This window comes from Caretta caretta, chromosome 26 (assembly GCF_965140235.1).
Source record: "Caretta caretta isolate rCarCar2 chromosome 26, rCarCar1.hap1, whole genome shotgun sequence".
Lineage (NCBI taxonomy): Eukaryota > Metazoa > Chordata > Testudines > Cheloniidae > Caretta > Caretta caretta.
This window is the reverse complement of record NC_134231.1, coordinates 15,734,765-15,750,326: the sequence shown is the minus strand read 5'-3', so window position 1 is coordinate 15,750,326 and position 15,562 is coordinate 15,734,765. Positions and strand designations below refer to the sequence as shown.

General features: G+C 57.3%; 1 protein-coding gene across 1 annotated transcript; it reads right to left on the bottom strand.

The window, feature by feature from the left end:
- Nucleotides 1-1,071: 1,071 nt before the first annotated feature.
- On the bottom strand, nucleotides 1,072-14,580 carry SH2D6 (SH2 domain containing 6). The gene is made up of 10 exons (XM_075123452.1): nucleotides 14,461-14,580; nucleotides 12,863-12,897; nucleotides 9,187-9,307; nucleotides 8,983-9,035; nucleotides 8,183-8,264; nucleotides 7,641-7,754; nucleotides 2,604-2,653; nucleotides 2,202-2,285; nucleotides 1,583-1,741; nucleotides 1,072-1,262 (listed from the first exon to the last, which is right to left on the bottom strand). Exons 1-10 carry the CDS (start codon nucleotides 14,471-14,473, stop codon nucleotides 1,146-1,148), a joined length of 828 nt encoding a protein of 275 aa, XP_074979553.1. The 5' UTR covers nucleotides 14,474-14,580; the 3' UTR covers nucleotides 1,072-1,145.
- Between the last annotated feature and the right edge of the window lie 982 nt (nucleotides 14,581-15,562).

Here is a 15,562-nt window from a genome sequence, read left to right as displayed (position 1 = left end):
GGCAAGATGAGAGATGGGTTCTGGGGGCAGGGAATGGGCTGACGGGGGTGCGGGGGGGGATGCTGGACTCAGAGGCAGGGGGCTCTCTGCAGCCCAGGGGAAAGGGCCAGGGCCAGGGCCACCCAACTCCTGGACACAGAGGGCCCCTGGTGGTCTGTGTGGGCATTGCATAGGGCTTCCCCACTCCAGCCCCTTTGGGGCCTGGGTGGGGAGAGGGTCCCAGCCCCCAGGCCCCTCTCCTGCCGGCCGCAAGCCCAGGAAGTGGGGCGGTGGGCGCACTGGCCACGAGCCCAGGAATGTGGGGGGTGGGTGCATTGTGTACAGCATCCCCCACCTTGTAGCTAGGGCCCCAATGGGTCAGTGAGTGGGGTGGGGGGAGCTCCATCCCCTGGCCAGCCCCAGAGAGCGAGCTTGGGCCCCTGTTGTGCTGGGCACTGTGCAGCCACAGACCACGATTCGGGCATGGCACTTTCTGTGGGTGGGGCTAACTAGACAATGGTGGAAAGGGAAACTGAGGCACCAAGCAGGGAAGTGGCAGGAATCGAACCCAGCAGCCCCATGGGTCCCAGCCCAGCATCTGATGCAGCCAGTCTCATTGCCTCGCCCTCCCCCACGCTTGTCTGGATTAGCTGCTGGGGCGAGGCCAAGGCCAGGGAGTTCCCGGCACAGAGTGAACAGCTCTGGAAAGGTCCCAGCCTGCAAACGGGGCGGGGGCGGGCAATGGCAGCAAAGAGGCTCCAGGAGGCAGCACCAGGCGCGTCCCAACGTTTATTGGGACCTGACACTGACACGGGCAAGCGTGGCCAGGAGCCCCAGGGGCTTGGAGATCCCACCATGAGCAGCAGGCCAAGCGAGACCCAGAGAAACCCAAAGGCTCCAAACCCCCCACTGCAGCAGAGGGGCCTGAGCCAAGGGCTACAGGAGCCGGACCCCACTGGGGCTGTAGAGGCGAAAGCAGGAGTCAGCCCAGCCGGACCGGGGAGCTCCCAGCCCCCCAAGCCCTGTCCCCTGCAGGGGCTGCACGGCCCCGCACGGGGGCATTCTGCAGCGCTGGCGCCCCCTGCTGTCCGTCCTGCAGCAGCCAGGGCAGAGAGCCTCGCATCCCGCATGGCAGAGCTGGGGGTGGCAGCAGCCGGGCCCAGCCCTCAGGGCTTGACGGGGAAGAGCAGGCAGGTGTGCACCCTGGAGGCGGAGCTGCCCTCGATCAGCACCAGGGGGTGCTCGCTGTAGTGCTGGACGATGCTGGCCACGCTGTCGAAGCGCTGGGGGAGAAAAGGGGAGATGGCAGCAGAGAGCGGGTGGGGGCAATGGGACCAGCCCGACCCTCCGCGGGGCGCCGTTCCCAGGGCCGGATGTGCCCCGCCCAGTTCCACTGGCTCCCAGTTGTCCATTGAGTGCCCCGGCCTGGGGCTGCCACCTGCCGCCCCCCGGGCCAAGCGAGCAGCAGGGGCGACCAGGAGCTTTCCCAGGGGTCCCCCCCCCCATTCCCAGGGCTCCCAGGTGAGAGGCTGCCCCTGAAGGGGGAAGGGGAGAGGCCCCTCCCTCAGGGCTCCCTGGCACCCCCTGCCCTCCTGGCACCCACCTCCTCGTGGCTCTTCCCGTCCTTGCCCAGCGTGTACTGGCGGCTGCTCTCCAGGTAGCGGATGGGGATGTTGTAGACGTGGCCCTTGTACAGCACGACCAAGGTGAATGGTTGATTCCAGCCCTGCCCCGAGCTCCGTCGCACCATGAACGCGCTGTCCTGGGGCAGAGGGGGGCTGCTCAGCACTGGGGCGGGTACCCAACCTGGTGCTGGGAGACGCTGCCAGGCCTGCCCAGGCCCCACCTGGCACAGACCTGTGGCAGCTCCTGGGTGCAGGAGGAACCACCACAGGGTCCCTACAGCCCCGGGGACGGGCTCTGGGCCCCTTCCATCCCCCCACACTGACCCCACAGTACAGCTGGGGACTGACCCACTCACAGTCACAGAGAGTCAGCAGCAGAGCTGGGAGAGAACCCAGGAGTCCTGCCTCCCAGCCCCTCCTCAACAACTCGACCCCACTCCCTTCCTCAAGCTGGGAGAGAACCCAGGAGTCCTGCCTCCCTGCCCCACCCCAACAACTCGACCCCACTCTCCTCCTCGAGCTGGGAGAGAACCCAGGAGTCCTGCCTCCCAGTGCCAAGCCCTGCTCTCGCCCTCGCCTGGCGAGTGCAGCCGGTACCTTATTGACCGCCTGCAGGACGCTCTCCGCCATGTGCCGGTCGCAGCTCCCGGCATACCAGGCCTGGTCCTGCATGCCAGGATCCTGGGGAGCACAGGGGAGAGGTGAGAGCAGCCGTGTGTATCCTCCCCCATGGCAATACTTGACACGCTCAAGATGAATCTTCCCAGAATGCACCTGGCTGCCTGTGGGGTGGGGTGGGGTGGGGTGGGGGAAGCTGGGACCACCATGGGGAGGGTGGGGAAGGGAGAGTTCTCATATCTCTGCTCTGGGGCCCCCCCTTATATCTTCCCCCTCCCGGGGTGAGCCCCTCCCAGAGGCTGTGCTGGCTGCTCCGGGAGGAAGGTGCCACCCCTCCCGCCCCCCAGGCACAGCGAGCCCACAGGCAGGGCAGGCGCTTACCTCTGCCGGGGATCTGCTGCCCCTGGGCCAGGCTGGGGCTTTGCTCGAGGCTGAAAGAGGCAGGACACCGACGGGTTAAGAGGAGATGCGGCAGACGTCCAGCCGGGCCATGGGCACCACGCTCCCAGGCCTCTGCCATGAGCCTGAGTGGAGCTCCCTCAGCTGGCAGCAGTAGTGGGTCCTTTATCCCCCACGGGCCCAGCCCTGGGAGGGCGCCGTAGTCACTGACACTCAGCCAGGACCTGGGGAGATCACAGGCCTGACCCACACCAGCTCCCAGCCTAATCCTCGCTCCCTGACCCTCCACCAGCTCCCAGGCCTGGCAGGAGCCACTGGCCCAGCAGCCTCGGGGAGACTGGACACCTGCTCCTCAATGAACAGGGCGCCGCGGCTGTGCGGTGCACTCCCCCTCTCTGCCCCCAGGGGGTGCTCACAGACACCAGGGGCTGTGCCCGGCCTGCAAGCGCCTGCCTTTCCCCTTCAGTCCCAGACGAAGCGGCTCCGCACGGCCTCAGCTCGCTTGCACCTTCCCCAGCCCCCAAACAGGCCACACCCGGATGGGGAGAGACCACGGCTGCCTCTGCCCAGGGCCAGGATAGCAGGGGTTGTGGGTCAGGACAAACCCCTGACCTATGTCTGAGCTATTGAGTCCCCAAATCGTGGTTTAAAGACTTCAAGGTGCAGAGAATCCTCCAGCAAGTGACCCGTGCCCCGTGCCTCAGAGGAAGGCGAAAAACCTCCAGAGCCTCTTCCAATCTGCCCAGGAGGAAAATTCCTTCCCGACCCCAAATATGGCAATCAGCTGAACCCGGAGCATGTGGGCAAGACACACCAGCCAGATACCCAGGGAAGAATTCTCTGTAGTAACTCAGATCCCACCCCATCTAACATCCCATCACAGGCCATTGGGCATATCTACCGCTAATAGTCGAAGATCAATTAATTGCCAAAATGAGGCTATCCCATCATACCATCCCTTCCATAAACTTATCAAGCTTAGACTTGAAGCCAGATATGACTTTTGCCCCCACTGCTTCCCTTGGAAGGCTGTTCCAGAACTTCACTCCTCTGATGGTTAGAAACTTTGTCTAATTTCAAGTCTAAACTTCCTGATGGCCAGTTTATATCCATTTGTTCTTGTGTTCACATTGGTACTGAGCTTAAATAATTCTTCTCCCTCCGTGGTATTTATCCCTCCGATATATTTATAGAGAGCAATCATATCTCCCCTCAGCCTTCTTTTGGTTAGGCTAAACCAGCCAAGCTCTTTGAGTCTCCCTTCATAAGACAGGTATTCCATTCCTCAGATCATCCTAGTAGCCCTTCTCTGTACCTGTTCCAGTTTGAATTCATCCTTCTTAAACATGGGAGACCAGAACTGCGCACTCTATTCCGGATGAGGTCTCATCAGTGCCTTGTATACCGGTACTAACGCCTCCTTATCTCTACTGGAAATCATAGAATCATAGAATATCAGGGTTGGAAGGGACCTCAGGAGGTCATCTAGTCCAACCCCCTGCTCAAAGCAGGACCAATCCCCAACTAAATCATCCCAGCCAGGGCTTTGTCAAGCCTGACCTTAAAAACTTCTAAGGAAGGAGATTCTACCATCTCCCTAGGTAATGCATTCCAGTGTTTCACCACCCTCCTAGTGAAAAAGTTTTTCCTAATATCCAACCTAAACCTCCCCCACTGCAACTTGAGACCATTACTCCTTGTCCTGTCCTCTTCCACCACTGAGAATAGTCTAGAACCATCCTCTCTGGAACCACCTCTCAGGTAGTTGAAAGCAGCTATCAAATCCCCCCTCATTCTTCTCTTCTGCAGACTAAACAATCCCAGTTCCCTCAGCCTCTCCTCATAAGTCATGTGTTCCAGACCCCTAATCATTTTTGTTGCCCTTCGCTGGACTCTCTCCAATTTATCCACATCCTTCTTGTAGTGTGGGGCCCAAAACTGGACACAGTACTCCAGATGAGGCCTCACCAATGTCGAATAGAGGGGAACGATCACGTCCCTCGATCTGCTCGCTATGCCCCTACTTATACATCCCAAAATGCCATTGGCCTTCTTGGCAACAAGGGCACACTGCTGACTCATATCCAGCTTCTCGTCCACTGTCACCCCTAGGTCCTTTTCCGCAGAACTGCTGCCTAGCCATTCGGTCCCTAGTCTGTAGCTGTGCATTGGGTTCTTCCGTCCTAAGTGCAGGACCCTGCACTTATTCTTATTGAACCTCATCAGATTTCTTTTGGCCCAATCCTCCAATTTGTCTGATGCATCCCAAGACCACATTAGCTTTTTTCACGGCCATATCACATTGGTGGCTCATAGTCATCCTGTGATCAACCAATACTCCGAGGTCCTTCTCCTCCTCTGTTACTTCCAAGTGATGCATCCCCAATTTACAACAGAAATTCTTGTTATTAATCCCTAAATGCATGACCTTGCACTTTCACTTTTAAATTTCATCCTATTACTATTACTCCAGTTTACAAGGTCATCCAGATCTTCCTGCATGATATCCTGGTCCTTCTCTGAATTGGCAATACCTCTCAGCTTTGTGTCATCCACAAACTTTATTAGCACATTCCAGCTTTTTGTGCCAAGGTCAGTAATAAAAGGATTACATAAGATTGGTCCCAAAACCGATCCCTAAGGAACTCCACTGCTAACCTCCTTCCAGCCTGACAGTTCACCTTGCAGTGTGACCTGTTGTAGTCTCCCCTTCAACCAGTTCCTTATCCACCTTTTGTTTTCATACTGATCCCCATCTTATCCAATTTAACTAATAATTCCCCGTGTGGCACCGTATCAAACGCCTTACTGAAATCAAGGTAAATTAGATCCACTGCGTTCCCTTTCTCTAAAAAATCTGTTACCTTCTCAAAGAAGGAGATCAGGTTGGTTTGGCGCGATCTACCTTTTGTAAAACCATGTTGTATTTTGTCCCAATTACCATTGACCTCAATGTCCTTAACTACTTTCTCCTACAAAATGTTTTCCAAGACCTTGCATACTACAGATGTCAAACTAACAGGCCTGTAGTTACCCGGATCACTTTTTTTACCTTTCTTAAAAATAGGAACTATGTTAGCAATTCTCCAATCATACGGTACAACCCCTGAGTTTACAGATTCATTAAAAATTCTTGCTAATGAGCTTGCAATTTCATGTGCCAATTCCTTTAATATTCTTGGATGAAGATTATCTGGGCCCCCCGATTTAGTCCCATTAAACTGTTTGAGTTTGGCTTCTACCTCTACAGTAATATCTACCTCCACATCCTCATTCCCATTTGTTGTCCTACCATTATCGCTAAACTGCTCTTTAGCCTCATTAAAGACTGAGGCAAAGTATTTGTTTAGATATTGGGCCATGCCTAGATTATCCTTAACCTCCACTCCATCCTCAGTGTTTAGCGGTCCCACTTCTTCTTTCTTTGTTTTCTTATTTATATGGCTACAGAACCTTTTACTATTGGTTTTAATTCCCTTTGCAAGGTCCAACTCTACTTGACTTTTAGCCTGTCTCACTTTATCCCTCTGACCTCAATAAGGTAGCTATCCTTGCTGATCCCTCCCATCTTCCACTCCTTGTATGCTTTCTGCTTTTTCTTAATCACCCCTCTGAGATGCTTGCTCATCCAGCTTGGTCTACAACTCCTGCCTGTGAATTTTTTCCCCTTTCTTGGGATGCAGGCTTCTGATAGCTTCTGCAACATTGACTTGAAGTAATTCCAGGCCTCCTCCGCCTTTAGATCCACAAGTGCTTCAGTCCAATCCACTTACCTAACTAATTTCCTTAATTTTTTAAAGCCAGCCCTTTTGAAATCAAAAACCCTAGTCACAGATCTATTTTTGTTTATCCTTCCATTTACTTTGAACTGAATTAGCTCATGATTGCTTGAACCAAGGTTGTCGATGTGACGAAGTGGGACTGTTCTTAATGTTTCCTCTGAATAGTGTGGGGGTGCCTCAGTTTCCCCTATGCAGTTCTTAAGGTTCTCACCAAAACCAAATCTAAAATGGCATCCCCTCTTGTTGGTTCAGCTATCGCAGCCAGGAAAATTTGAGCCCTATTATTATTACTTATCATTTTCCACTGAATGCATCTGATGAAGTGAGCTGTAGCTCACGAAAGCTCATGCTCAAATAAATTGGTTAGTCTCTAAGGTGCCACAAGTCCTCCTGTTCTTTTTGCGAATACAGACTAACACGGCTGCTACTCTGAAACCTATTATTATTACTGGCACTTGCCCTCCAGTCTATATCTGGGAAGTTAAAGTCTCCCATGATCACACAGTTTCCATTCGTATTTACTTCATTAAAAACATTAAAGAGGGCTTGATCCATATCCACGTCGGATCCCGGCGGTCTCTAGCACACCCCAAGCACTATCCCAGGGGAGGCTCCAGTAGATTTCTTCGCCAATGTGATTTTTGCCCAGACGGACTCTGTCTTATCCATGCCATCGCTTCTTACTTCTTTACAGTCGACCTCATCATTGATAGACAATGCTACTTCCCCGCCTTTGCCTTTCCTAAACAGCACATACCCTTCAATACCCACGAGGTCGGGCTGGGATCTGTGGGTGCAGGAACAAGGTGAAGTGAGCAGCAGAGGCTAATCCCCCCCTGAAAGGAGGGGGGTCACCACTGGAGTCCTGGGAAGCCCTGAGACACTAAACCATGTGACTGGGTGGGGCACGTCCATGGGTACAGGCCTGGGGTGGGGCAAAGACTGTGGGGGGATAGGGACAAGCTGCGGGCAGAGATTGCGGGGGGGAGACGGGCTGGGGGTAAGGGATTGCGGGGTGATGGGAGGAATTGGAGGGGGCTATGGGATGGGCAGAAGCATCCGGAGCCCAAGCAGGACTGAAGAGAACAGAGGGACCCCATCTGGGGAGCCCCCAGGAAAGGCCTGGGGGATTCTGAGAAGCCCCCACCAGCCCGCAGGGAGAAGCCCCCCCAGCTGTCCCAGTCCTCCCCAGCAACTTCCCCCACCTCCCATCTACCAAACCCGGCGCCCCACATACCCCGGGGTGCAGTGGGGCCTGCAGGTGTCGGCAGGGGCCTCGGTAAGGAGCCGGACAGGGAGACCTTGCGACTGGCGGGAGCTGGCGGGAGCTTTGCCCGGGTTCTGTCCAGACCTGTAAGGGAAGGAGGCGGCTCAGCTCCAGGCGCGAGGGGCCACCCAGGGGCAAGAGGCTGCGTGGCCAAGCCGGGCATGTGGGGAGCCCAAGGGGCCCCAGGGCCCAGCTCCAAAGACTCAGCCCCCAGGACGCCCCACAGGCCCAACGCGACTACCCCAGCAACCATCAGCATGCCCACCTGTCACCATGGCAATCACTATCCTGGGCAAAGAGATCCCCTCCCACACGGGGCAGGGGCAAACGGGGACCCCAAAGGTGGGCAGGGAGCCAGGCTTCCCCTAGCCCTGTGGCCAGAGCCAGCCTGCATGGGTCCCGGGGTGCCTCCAAGTGGCTCTGCCAGGCTCCCAGGCTGGGGGGACTCGGGGTCTGTGGGGAAGGGGGTCACTCCACAAAGCAGCCCCCTCCCAGACCCCCCAGACCCTCACCTTTCCCACAGGCCAGGCCCCGGGGCATCTCCTCTCTGTTGCCAGCATCTGTGCCAGGCACCAGGCTGAGCTTCGACAGGAACTGTGGGTTACAACAGGGACTGGTTACCAGCCAGCCAGGCTCCCCATGGTCTCTAACTGCCCCCCTATGAGTAACTCCTGGGCCCAACTCCTGAGTCCCCAGTTTTGGAGCTGGCTGGGCCAGGGTGGCTCCATGGGGTAAATGGTGGCAGTGGTGGGCTATGGGGCTCTCTGGGCTCTCCTGGAACGTACCTGGCCACACGGTGCCATGTCACCACCTCAGAGGGTGGCCACAGGGTGCATGGGAGGGGCAATAGGGGGCTGGGAGGCCTCCTGGGGCCCATGACTCTTAGGTGAAGGGGAGCCCCCTGTCTGTTCACCCTGTCTGTTCATCTCTCCCTGGCAGGGGGCATCAGGGGTGCTGGCTGGGAGGACCCAGCACTGGGGGTGGGGGAGCAGAAGAAACAAGTTGATGGTGTGGGGGCTCAGCCTGGGGAGAGGAAGATCAGCCTGGGGGAGATGGGGCATGGGGAAGGGAATTGGGGGTGCAGGGGGCTCAGTGTTGGGGAGGGGGATTGGGGGTGCAGGGGGCTCAGTGTGGGGTGGAGTGTGGGAGGGGGGTTGGGGGTGCAGAGGGCTCAGTGTGGGGTGCAGGAGAGGAATGGGGGATTGCGGTCTCAGTGCTGGGGGAGGGGGATTGGGGGTGCAGGGGGCTCGGTGTTGGGGGAGGGGATTGGGGGTGCTGGGGGCTCGGTGTGGGGTGGAGTTTGCTCACTCACCTTGGCTTGCAGCTGGGTGAAGGGCTCCGAGCAGCGCCGGGCAGTGGCGTGATCTGGAGGCAGGGACAGGTGAGATGGGCACAGGGGGCCATGCTGCCCCCCAACCTTCCAACCCCCACCAACCCTGCCCCTCACCACTCCCAGCCCCCTGCTCCCTTCCCCCATTGCCAGCCTCCCAGTCTCCTGCCCCCCAGGTCCCGTTACCTAGGTAGGTGCCGTCCGTGTCCTCCTGCCTCTTGGCTGGAGCCACCTTCCAGGCCTGGCTCTCACAGGGGGGCGCCTCGTACGTGTCCCCCTCCTCTGACTCCTCCGCCACACTGGGACCCTGCGGAGTGGGACGGGGGCAGGTGGGTGCTGCCTTGGGGCTAGGGGAGTGGGCAGAGCAATGGCTGGGGGACACAATGGGTTGGGGTGAGAGGTTGCATGAGGGGTGCAGTGGGTGGAGCTGTGGCTAGGTGGGGGCAGGGTGCATAGGGTGAGGTGGGGGTGGGGCAGGGAGCAGTGGGCAGGGTGGGGACAGGGTTGGGGGTGCAGTGGGTGGGATGGAGCAGGGAGCAATGGGCGGGGCTATGGCCGTGGGGGGGATAGGGTTGGGGGTTCAGCGGGTAGGGTGGGGCAGGGAGAAATGGGTGGGGCTGTGTCTGGGTGGGGGCGGGGTTACGGTGAAGTGGGTGGGGTGGGGCAGGGAGCAGTGGGTGGGGCTATGGCCGTGGGGGGGTAGGGTTGGGGGTTCAGTGGGTAGGGTGGGGCAGGAAGCAATGGGTGGAGCTGTGGCTAGGTGGGGGCAGGGTGCATAGGGTGGGGCAGGGAGCAGTGGGTGGGGCTATGGCCATGGCGGGATAGGGTTGGGGGTTCAGCAGGCAGGGTGGGGCAGGGAGAAATGGGTGGAGCTGTGTCTGGGTGGGGGCGGGGTTATGGTGAAGTGGGCAGGGCAGAGCAGGGAGCAGTGGGTGGGGCTATGGCTGTGAGGGGGTAGGGTTGGGGGTTCAGTCGATAGGGTGGGGCAGGGAGCAATGGGTGGGGCTGTGTCTGGGTGGGGGCGGGGTTATGGTGAAGTGGGCGGGGCAGAGCAGAGAGCAGTGGGTGGGGCTGTGGGTGGGTGGGAGCGGGGTTGGGGTTCAGTGGGCGGGGCAGGGGTGGGGTTGTGCCTGGGCCATACTTACCGCATGCTCCCTGCTCTCTGTAACACACACGGGGCTGTCAGTGGCTCTGCCTGCCCATCTATGGACCTGCCCCACCCCTCAGGACCTCCCTCCATGACACTCTGTCCCCCACAGTAGTACCCTGGAACCCCATAGTCACCATTTTCACCTTTGTGAGGTGATGATGTGAGGGCCTTGTGAGGTATCTGATCTGTCGAACATTAATATCCTGTTGAATTGTGTGTACTCTCATTGTATGGGAAGTTAACATTGGTCTGCGTGTTACATTGTAAAATACATTGTGAGGTGGGAAGACACCCACAACCAGCCTTTCAGTGGCAACAAAGGAGCAGCCATCACTGGCCAGACAGGCATTGATGGTTCATCAAGAACAATTCCCTCCCAGAGGCTCCTCAGAGAGGGCAGGTGCAGTTTGGGGGCTGCTTGACCCCACATCACAGCTGCTAGAAAGATCCTGGCTGGATGAAAGTGTAAAAGAGGGGCAGTGACAACATCACTTGCCCTCTCCCCTCCCCCATCTCAACAGCTGCAAGATCGATTGTCTGGAGGACAAAGACTTTGAACTGGGGAGATTGGTCCCAGACTGAAAGGGAATCCAGCCTGTGTATTGAGAACTGTGAGCTGCCTGTAACATCTACTAAGGCGAGAAAATGCTTGATTCTAATCCTGCTTAGTTTGTAGAATTTAGACTGGACATTTATTTTTATTTCTCATGGTATTCACCAGATGGTATCACCCAAGAGTTTGGAAGGAACTCAGATGTGAAATTGCAGAATTACTAACTGTGGTCTGTGACCTATCATTTAAATCAGCTTCTGTACCAGATGGCTGGAGTGTAGCTAATGTGACGCCAATTTTTGAAAAGGGCTCCAGAGGTGACCCCAGCAATTACAGGCTGGTAAGTCTGACTTCAGTACTGGGCAAACTGGTTGAAACTATAATAAAGAACAATATTGTCAGACATGTCGATGAACATAATTTGTTGAGGAAGAGTCAACATGGGTTAAAGGGAAATCATGCCTCACCAATCTACTAGAATTCTTTGAGGGGGTCAATGGGCATGTGCCCCAAGGGGATCCAGTGGATATGGTGTACTTAGATTTTCAGAAAGCCTTTGACAAGGTCCCTCACCAAAGGCTCTTATGCAAAGTAAGCTGCCACAGGATAAGAGGGAAGGTCCTCTCTGGATTGGTAACTGGTTAAAAGACAAGAAGCAAAGAGTAGGAATAAATGGTCAGTTTTCAGAATGGAGAGAGGTAAATAGTGGTATCCCCCAGGGGTCTGTACTGGGCCCAGTCCTATTCAACATACTCATAAATGATCTGGAAAAAGGGGTAAGCAGGGAGGTGGCCAAATTTGCAGATGATACGAAACTACTCAAGATAGTCAAGTCCCAGGCAGACTGTGAAGAGCTACACAAGGATCTCTCAAAACTGGGTGACTGGGCAACAAAATGGCAGATGAAATTCAATGTTGATAAATGCAAAGTAATGCACATTGGAAAACATAATCCCAGTTATACCTATAAATGATGAGGTCTAAATTAGCTGTTACCACTCAAGAAAGAGATCTTGGAGTCCTTGTGGATAGTTCTCTGAAAACGTCCACTCAATGTGCAGCGGCCGTCAAAAAAGCAAACAGAATGCTGGGAATCATTAAGAAAGGGATGGATAATAGGACAGAAAATATCATGTCGCCTCTCTATAAATCCACGGTATGCCCACATCTGGAATGCTGCGTGCAGATGTGGTCGCCCCATCTCAAAAAAGATATATTGGAATTGGAAAAGGTTCAGAAAAGGGCAACAAAAAGGATTAGGGATATGGACTAGCTTCCATATGAGGAGAGATTAATAAGACTGGGACTTTTCAGCCTGGAAAAGCTGGTGTGGAGAAAGTAAATCAGGAAGTGTTATTTACTCCTTCTCATAACACAAGAACTAGGGGCCACCAACTGAAATTATTGGTTTCAGAGTAGCAGCCGTGTTAGTCTGTATCCACAAAAAGAAAAGGAGTACTTGTGGCACCTTAGAGACTAACCAATTTATTTGAGCCTAAGCTTTCGTGAGCTACAGCTCACTCGATGAAGTGAGCTGTAGCTCACGAAAGCTCACGCTCAAATAAATTGGTTAGTCTCTAAGGTGCCACAAGTCCTCCTTTTCTTTCAACTCTGATCTCTCTGCCTGCTACTTATAATCTCTTACAATCGATCTTTCTGGTAATAAATCCGTGTTCTATTTCACCGAACAATGGGGTTTGGTGGAAGTGCTCAGGGAATCTGAGCTCAGGTTAACAGGGGCTGGTGTGTGTCCAGCACCCTCTGTCGAAGCGGTGAACTAATGAATGGGCTGGCACTGTGCAGGGGGCCCTTGAGCAGAGGAAGTTCTGGGGTGCGAGGCTGGGGGCTGAGTGATGGGCTGGTGCCTCTCTGGTGATTCACGAGAGGCTCAGGGAACACGCAATGTAGCTGGGTGTGAGGCCCCCCATGCTGGTGGTGACTGATCCCAGCGCTGGGCTGGGTTTGCTGTTTGTCGCTGGCGAAGCTCTGTGAGGGACAACCCAGGCTGGCGAGTTAAGGGGTCACAGGATGTACTGGGGGATCCCGTCACACCCTCCACACAGGGCAGGCTGGGGGAGTAATGCAGCCATCCCAGGCCTGGCTTAGCCGGCTGCTGCTACTGACCCCCCCAGGCTCCTGGGGCTGGGACCATCACTTACCCGGCCGCTCGGGGGGCGGGGGTGGGGTCTGAGGCCTGTGGGGAGGAGACACAATAGGACCCCATGAGCCTCCCTGCTCCATCCCTATGGTGCCCACATCGCCTCCCGCCCGCTTAGCCCCCCAATGCCCACATCACCCCGCTGCCCTGCCCCACCCCCACATCACCTCACCCCTGCATAGCCCCCCATGCCCGCATCACCCTGCTGCCTCGCCCCCACATCACCCCCAGTCCTGCATAGCCCCTCCATGCGCACATCACCCCACTGCCCTGCCCCCACATCACCCCCATATCACTCCCCCTGCATAGCCCCCCCATGCCCACATCACCCCACTGCCCCGCCCCCACATCACTCCCACCCCTGCATAGCTCCCCCATGCCCACATCACTCCACTGCCCTGCCCCCACATCACCCCCACATCACTTCACCCCCACATAGCCCCCCATGCCCACATCACTCCACTGCCCTACCCCCACATCACCCCCACCCCTGCATAGCCCCCCATGCCCGCATCACCCCACTGCCCTGCCCCCACATCACCCCTGCTGCATAGCCCCCCCATGCCCACATCACCCCAGTGCCCCGCCCCCACATCACCCCCACCCCTGCATAGCCCCCATGCCCATGTCACCCCACTGCCCCGTGCCCATGTCACCCCCACCCCTGCATAGCCCCCCCATGCCTACATCACCCCACTGCCCTGCCCCCACATCACTCCCCTGCATAGCCTCCCCATGCCCACATCACCCCACTGCCCTGCCCCCACATAGAATCATAGAATCATAGAATATCAGGGTTGGAAGGGACCTCAGGAGGTCATCTAGTCCAACCCCCTGCTCAAAGCAGGACCCATCCCCAACTAAAGCATCCCAGCCAGGGCTTTGTCAAGCCTGACCTTCAAAACTTCTAAGGAAGGAGATTCCACCACCTCCCTAGGCAACGCATTCCAGTGTTTCACCACCCTCCTAGTGAAAAAGTTTTTCCTAATATCCAACCTAAACCTCCCCCACTGCAACTTGAGACCATTACTCCTTGTCCTGTCCTCTTCTACCACTGAGAATAGTCTAGAACCATCCTCTCTGGAACCACCTCTCAGGTAGTTGAAAGCAGCTATCAAATCCCCCCTCATTCTTCTCTTCCGCAGACTAAATCCCAGTTCCCTCAGCCTCTCCTCATAACTCATGTGTTCCAGACCCCTAATCATTTTTGTTGCCCTTCGCTGGACTCTCTCCAATTTATCCACATCCTTCTTGTAGTGTGGGGCCCAAAACTGGACGCAGTACTCCGGATGAGGCCTCACCAATGTCGAATAGAGGGGGACGATCACGTCCCTCGATCTGCTCGCTATGCCCCTACTTATACATCACCCCCCTGCATAGCCCCCCATGCCTGCATCACCCCACTGCCCTGCACATCACCCCCTGCCTGCACATTTCTCCCCCACTCTCCCAGCCGGGTGACCCCCCCCCTCCGGTCTCCCTGCCTAGGGTGACCAGACAGGAAGTGTGAAAACTAGACACATTTTCTTTTTTGGGGTGGGGGGGGATAGTTGCATGTATAAGACAAAGCCCCTAATATCAGACGCCTGGTCACCCTACCCCTGCCCCCCATGTGCCCATCCAGGCTCTGGCCTCCAGGGACTGATCCCGCGGCGGGGCCAGGGCCAGGGATGGACCCCCCAGCCCTCAGCCCGGAGGCTGCTCTACTCACGGGCTGCAGCTCCTCCCGAAGATGTTCTGAAAGGAATCCAGAGTGGGGTCAGGGCAGAAGGGGGGCAGCGGGGAGCCTATCCCCAAAGAGCCTTCAGCATCCCCCCTTTTCCCTCCCCATGGCACCCCCGCTCCCTATGGTGCCCCCCACAGCCACTGCCCCACTCCCCATGGCGCCCCCCCACGGCATCCCCTGCTGGATCTAGTCAGCAGCCCTGTCCCCCCCACTGTGGGACTCTTCAGCCTGGGGGTGAGCTGTGGGGTGGGGAGCCCAGGGCCGGGCTAGCAGGGGGCTGTGGGGAGTGAGGGGCACCAGCTGAGCTGTGGGGTGGGGAGCCCAGGGCCAGGCTAGCAGGGGGCTGTGGGGAGTGAGGGGCACCGTCAGAGCTGTGGGGTGGGAAGCCCAGGGCCGGGCTCGCAGGGGGCTGTGGGTCAGGAGTGAGGGGCACCGTCAGAGCTGTGGGGTGGGGAGCCCAGGGCCGGACTAGCAGGGGGCTGTGGGTTGGGAGTGAGGGGCACCGTCAGAGCTGTGGGGTGGGGAGCCCAGGGCCCGGCTCGTAGGGGGCTGTGGGTCGGGAGTGAGGGGCACCGTCAGAGCTGTGGGGTGGGGAGCCCAGGGTCGGGCTCGCAGGGGGCTGTGGGTCGGGAGTGAGGGGCACCGTCAGAGCTGTGGGGTGGGGAGCCCAGGGCCGGACTAGCAGGGGGCTGTGGGTTGGGAGTGAGGGGCACCGTCAGAGCTGTGGGGTGGGAAGCCCAGGGCCGGGCTCGCAGGGGGCTGTGGGTCGGGATTGAGGGGCACCGGCTGAGCTGGGGGGTGGGGAGCCCAGGGCCGGGCTCGTAGGGGGCTGTGGGTCGGGAGTGAGGGGCACCCGTTGAGTTGGGGGGAGCCCAGGGCAGGGGGCTGCGGGTCAGGGAATCCAAAGGTGCTCACAGCCCTAAGCCATCCCTGCATGGAGCTGCTCCCCGCAGGGCCTGCTCTCTGAGCCCCAAG

Excerpts from the sequence above, each read along its gene's own strand:
- SH2D6 (XM_075123452.1), bottom strand. Across the intron at positions 7,755-8,182 it reads GGGCCTGGCCTGTGGGAAAG|GTCTGGACAGAACCCGGGCA; the intron begins GTGAGGGTCTGG and ends CTTCCCTTACAG. Across the intron at positions 2,286-2,603 it reads GCAGCAGATCCCCGGCAGAG|GATCCTGGCATGCAGGACCA; the intron begins GTAAGCGCCTGC and ends TGTGCTCCCCAG.